The sequence below is a fragment of the Trematomus bernacchii genome, unplaced genomic scaffold (assembly GCF_902827165.1).
Source record: "Trematomus bernacchii unplaced genomic scaffold, fTreBer1.1, whole genome shotgun sequence".
In the NCBI taxonomy this organism is placed as follows: domain Eukaryota; kingdom Metazoa; phylum Chordata; class Actinopteri; order Perciformes; family Nototheniidae; genus Trematomus; species Trematomus bernacchii.
The window spans coordinates 677,532-683,680 of record NW_022987802.1 but is presented as its reverse complement, the minus strand read 5'-3'; the positions used below and the strand labels follow the sequence as shown (position 1 = coordinate 683,680).

The 6,149-nt window shown below is 46.0% G+C and overlaps 1 protein-coding gene across 1 annotated transcript; it reads left to right on the top strand.

Annotated features, from left to right (window-relative positions):
- The first annotated feature begins 1,576 nt into the window (after positions 1–1,576).
- On the top strand, positions 1,577–3,312 carry LOC117498279 (general transcription factor II-I repeat domain-containing protein 2B-like). The gene is made up of 2 exons (XM_034150292.1): positions 1,577–2,533; positions 3,183–3,312. The coding sequence occupies exons 1-2, from the start codon at positions 1,614–1,616 to the stop codon at positions 3,310–3,312; spliced, it is 1,050 nt and encodes a 349-aa protein (XP_034006183.1). The 5' UTR covers positions 1,577–1,613.
- The last annotated feature ends 2,837 nt before the right edge of the window (positions 3,313–6,149 follow it).

Below are 6,149 nucleotides of genomic sequence, written 5' to 3'. Positions count from 1 at the left end.
GTATATGCCCCGACCGTCCACACTCACAACAACGGCCTATACAGACATAAATAAAGCAGCGACTGTATTCACCATGACACAGGCAGTCTGTGGTGTGTACTTGTTTAACTTTTGTCGAGTTTCTGAACATATTTAAGGAGCTGTGAGCTCTGAGTGCTCACAGCTAACGGCTGTGTTGTGTTTCTGGATTTCTCATTGAAGATGACGTCACGGCTCCGCCTACACTGCGTTACTATAGTAACTACCCCAGTTCCTAAACTGTAATGGAAGCGCAGCATGAAGTGAGTCGGCCCTGTTAAGGCCCAACGCGGCCAAGCCGTACCGAGCCGTACCGAGTGTGGCCGAGGCCGACCGTGTAGTGGAAATGCGCCATTACAGGACATGGTGCTTGCTGAACGGGACTATTTGAAGCAGGAGCTGGGGATGGTCATTGAGCAAATTGGCATACTGGAGGAGGAGAAAGCGTTTCTCTCTCAGGAACTGGAGGAGAAGAGAGAGGTGGACGAGTTCAAGGCTCTAGAGGACGAGTGCAGGAAAGACCACGAGGTAATTCATTTGATTCCATTCAGACTCCACAGATACCCCTTTCCCTCCAAACCACTACCAGTTTAGGCTCAAAGTACACATATTGCCAAATTAACACAAATGATCTACAGATCCAAACAGCAGAGAGAGATTGTCCTCGGGCGGAGTCTTCCGGCATAAGGATCAGGGGAGAGCTCTCTTCTCCTCCAGCTTCTCCTTTTAAGTCCCCAGCTGAATGGAATTAGGACACCTGGGGGAGGCGGAGCCAGGGGCGGACCAGGTGTACCTGCGCAGCAGAGAGACAGAGAAGACAACAGAAAAGGGAGCACGTAATGGACTAAAGCTGCATTGCTTTTATTTTGAAGTTGTTTTTTATTCACGTGCATAATGACGCAATACGTATATCAAGACGTGCACATGATTGGATCCTTGTCACAAGACGACTTTAGCCCTCAAAATGTCCGCTAAAAAAAGAAAGGTAGATGCTGAATGCAGGGTTTTCAACAAAAATTGGACAGATCGCCGTGTTTAAGGACTACAATGTGAGTCGGCATTACGAGACGAAACACGCGGAGAAATATAAAAACTTGACTGACGCTGAAAGGGCGCGGACATCGGAAGCTTTGCTAGCTAAGCTGCAAAAGCAGCAAGGCTTTTTTACCAAGCTTCTCACATCCAGGGATGCAGCAACCAAGACCAGCTTTGTGATATCCCACAAAATCGCTAAAAACAGTAAGCCGTTCTCGGAGGGGGAGTTTGTCAAAGAGTGCTTGGTGGACTCTGCAGCACTAATATGCCCTGAAAAAAAAGCCGCATTTGAGCAAGTCCCGCTGTCCAGGCGAACCGTGACTAGAAGGATCGAGGACATTGCGGGGAATCTGGAGCTTCAGCTGCAACGTGAAGTGGCAAGTTTCGACTTTTTCTCCTTGGCTTTGGACGAGAGCTGTGATGTCCGCGACACAGCCCAGTTACTCGTATTCTTCCGCGGGATAACACCGGACTTCAAGATTACGGAGGAGCTGGCAGCAATGCGGTCGATGAAAGGGACGACGACAGGGAGCGATCTGTTCACGGAGGTAAACGAGTGCATGGACACGCTGGGACTGAAATGGGACAGACTGGCAGGTGTCACAACGGACGGTTGTCCAAATCTTACCGGAAACATTTTCGGACTTTTGAAACGTATGCAAGATAAAGTGACTGAAATCGACGCGGATCAGAAACTGGTATTTTTGCATTGTATTATACACCAACATGTGTTGTGCAAGTCAGTGCTAAAAATTGACCATGTTATTGATGTTGTTACTAAAATAGTAAACTTCATCAGGGCAAGAGCATTGAATCACAGACAGTTTGTCGCACTTTTGGAGGAGCATGAGACTGAGCATCGTGACATCGGCTACCACACAGCTATCAGATGGCTCAGCCTGGGCAAAGTGCTAAAAAGAGTTTGGGACCTGAAAGCAGAGATTCGAGAGTTTTGTGAGAAGAAAGGCAAAGACTTCCCAGAGCTCTCAGATGAGGACTGGATGGCAGATTTTGCATTTGCTGTTGATGTGACTGCACTGATGAATGAACTGAACACCAAACTGCAAGGCAAGGGCCTTTTTGTTCATGAAATGCACAGCCTGGTGAAGGCTTTCATGACAAAGATGCAGTTTCTTTCAAGCCAACTGGAGAGCAACACTCTCACTCACATGCAAACCCTGAAAGAAGTCACACCATCAGCTGATCACCTCCGCAGGTACTCATCCATGTTGGGAGCATTGCATGGTGAGTTTTCAAGGCGATTTGAAGATCTCAGAAAAATCGAGGATGAAATGCACCTGATTTCTTCTCCCTTTACCTGCAGTGTGGATAATGCACCCAGTGATGTTCAGCTGGAACTCATCGACCTGCAGTCTGATGCAGTACTGGCAGAGCACTTTAAGTCAGGATCTCTGCTGGATTTCTACTCTTCTCTCAAGGAGGAGAACTTTCCAAACATGAGGAGACATGCTCAGAAGATGTTGGTTCTCTTTGGCTCTACCTACATATGTGAACAAACATTTTCAATGATGAAGTTTACGACATCCAGGTATAGATCCTCTCTCACTGATGATCATCTGTCAGCTGTGCTTCGCATCTCCACCTCAGACATTCAACCTGACTTCGATGCACTCGTTAAAGCCCAGCAGAGACTAGATTTCTGTTGAGGGTTTTTTTTGCTTGAGACACAATGTGTGCTCATATTTATTTATTTATATACATTACATTACATTGCATTTTGCTGAGGCTTTTATCCAAAGCGACTTACAATAAGTGCATTCGACCAGGAAGATACAAACTTGAAGAAAACAGAATCATATAAGTACATCAGGTTTCATGGAGCCAAAACATTTCAAGTGCTACTCAACTGGCTTTAGATAAGCCAGTCCTTTGTTAGTATATAAGTGCTTTGTTAGTGATTCTTTGTTAGTAATTCTATCGCTCGATATATATATATATATATATATTTATATATATGCTAACTACAGCAGCTAAAATGCCATGATTAGTTGGTTGCAGGTTTTATTGGAGTAGGTCACTCATTTGGGGACATTTCTCCACAGTTTGGTTGGTTAACAGAAAAGCACTGCCCTATCACCATAACTGCTAATATTGAAGTTGTTACCCAGCATTGACAGAGTGGAGTTCCCCCTGGAAAAGCTTGGACAAAGGCCAGAAGGTCACTGTGGAATTCTAACAGTGTTGGAAGGGCAGGTCCAGGGAGTGGGTGACAAGAGACACCAGTGGACAGGCAATTAGAGATGGGCGAGTCCTGATTCATCCGGATCATTAACCCGGATCCTAGTAATGAGCTGGTCGTGACGAGTCTCCCCTCCCCATTAACCCGAGTCCTTGAGTCCCACACTTGGTGTGACGTACAAATTAAAACTATAAATTGCGTCACTCGCTACTCTCTTTATAACATGTAAAATCACATTACAACGTACCCCAGTCCATCTGCCCTTTAGCAAGTAGGATAGCTGCCAGAAGTGATCGTTTGGCTCAGGGGACGCGGATCAGTGAAACTTCCTGCAGACTCGTAAATCCTGACTCACTGTGCAACACACAGCAGAGCAGACTCGTGCGGACTCAGAGCCGTATATAGCAGCAGATCCAGAGATCCAGCAGACTCGTCCTCATGCACGAGTCAACAGCAGACTCAGATTTGCCAAATCGCAAAATAACCCTTTTTTTTGTGATCAACATTTTTTATTAAAGCAAAATACACTGTGTAGCGGAGGTTAATATAACGTCAGTTTAATAGATAGATAGATAGATAGATAGTACTTTATTGATCCCAAATTGGGAAATTGTTGTTGTTACAGCAGCATAAAAGGCATTTTACAATAAAACAAAACTACAAAATATACAAGAATAGAAAGAAAAATAAAATAAAATATAAAATATACATGTCGAAATAGAAAATATACATGCAGATATTATATATATATATATATACAAATATATATATATATTCAAAATATATGGAATAATAATATGCTCGTGAAATGCATCAACTTTTCGGTTTCACCGATAGGATTTCTACGGTCTTGGTCATGCTGACTCATATGACTCAAATGACTCGTATGATCCGGATCTCTTCAATGACTGACTCAGAAGACCCTGATTCCGTAAAAGGATCCGGATTTGCCATCTCTACAGGCAATAACTGAAACAGTAAATATTATTGTGTTAATACATTTTTAAATAAATATCAAAAATGCTTGTAAAAATAATATATTTAATAATGTAAAGAAGGCTGAATTATCTTTACATCTCCTGTTTAAGAGGTCGGCAGTCTCTAGAAAAGGCCACAGGCCCATCTTACACCGAGGACACTGCAACAGCTGGGAAAATATGTTCTCACTTTGCAGTGAGCCAGCCAGGGAGGGTTGGTGGAGCTGCCCTCGGCAATAATCACAGCAGAGTCTCGACGGATGCAGTTTCTTTATTGGTCTTTCAAGCATCGTGAAAACTAAAATATAAACACAGACATAGGTACTTAATTGCTGGCTGCCTGCCAGGGGGTGACGGTGGTGGCTTCAGCCGTGGCCTTCAAGAGGAGGGTCCCATTAGGGATACCGGATGTTCCATCTACACAGAGTTGGACTCAGTTAGACCACTACCACAAATACAATGAAGTACTTTACTGTTGGACTTAGTACTAGTTGGACTTCTACCACAAGTACTATGAAGTTATTTTACTGTGTACTTTTTCAGTTATTCTCTGTCATTTTTATCTCATCAAATATGGCAGAGAACATTTATTATTGTACAGAGTTTGACAGAGGATTAAAACTGTAATCAGAGCCCTCTCATCTGAGCTCCGTTACACACACAGCGGAGCAGGACATCCTCCTCACCCTGTCAGCCCTATAAGCTTCAGAGGGCGGATACCTGAGCTCCGTTACGTCCCGCTAAAGGGAAACAGCAGTTCATCAGCGTTTCACAAAGTACCGTACAAACACCACGGTTAGCTCAGTATGACTAATCTCGGACATAAAAGTGCGTTTGTAACAGTTTTCACTTGCGTATTTGCTAATAATTATTAATGCACATTTTACTCACAGTGTCGCTTGCTTCAAGTCAGTCAGTATAAGACCCGTGGGAGACAATGGCGGAGGGAGGCGGGATCTGAATTTGGAACATTGGAACATAGAAGAACAGCTCGCCGGAGGATACTGGCCATTCTTCTCTGTGAAGGGGGGGGGGAGGAGAGGAAAGTGGGCCCTGAAGGTCTGCGGTTCGATTCTCAGCTGTGCCAGAGGCACACCCACCCCTGAAGGTCCCGGCACCTCCGGGATGGTGTACTTGAAGGGCTGTCCTTGTCCCACCTGTACAAAGGACAGCCCTTTCGCTGGCGGGAGAGGCTGGACAGCCACAGCTACTGCAGGGACGACACCAGTTCCCTGCAGTAGCACAGACACCCCCCTGTCTTTCTGGCGCTGAGAGAACCTGCAAGACAAACCCAGGCAGATGTCCTTCAGCTTTTTTACGGAAAGAGAAATCCCAGTACGGATTACAAAACCACCAACAAAGCTGCTGGTTAAACTCACCACTGGGACAGGGTCCTCTGGTTTAGCTCAAAGAGCTGGATCTCGGTCTGAGCCATCAATCTCGGGCTGGCCAGCACTGCCTTGCTAATGGCCACGTAGTCCGTGAGGATGAAGGACCACCGAGTCCTCGTGATCCCTCCGAACCGCGTGGGGTGGAGACGGCAGAGCTGGCTGCAAATGGCCTCCACCAGGCGGCTGGCGCTGGGTCATGTTGCAGGAACCGGGTTCAGTCCGAGAAGACAGCTGAGTCACGGAGAGGACAGTGAGGGTTAATACGCAGCAAATATTTAGTACAGGAAACAGGAATATTTGAAGCGAGTCTTACCGTTGGAGACGCTCCTTCCCAGGAGAGGAGGTGTTCTTCCCCTTCGGCTGCCTCTCCCGGTGTCTGGGAGGGTAGACGACTCGTCGCCTGTCCGGCTCCGGCAGGCGTTGCCAGAGGGCTATGAGTTCGTCTACCCTCTTATCAGAAAGCCCCTGAAGGCTCCTGGCTTCTAGCAGGGCCTTGGCCAGCTTCAGGACATGCTGGTATCCTGGATG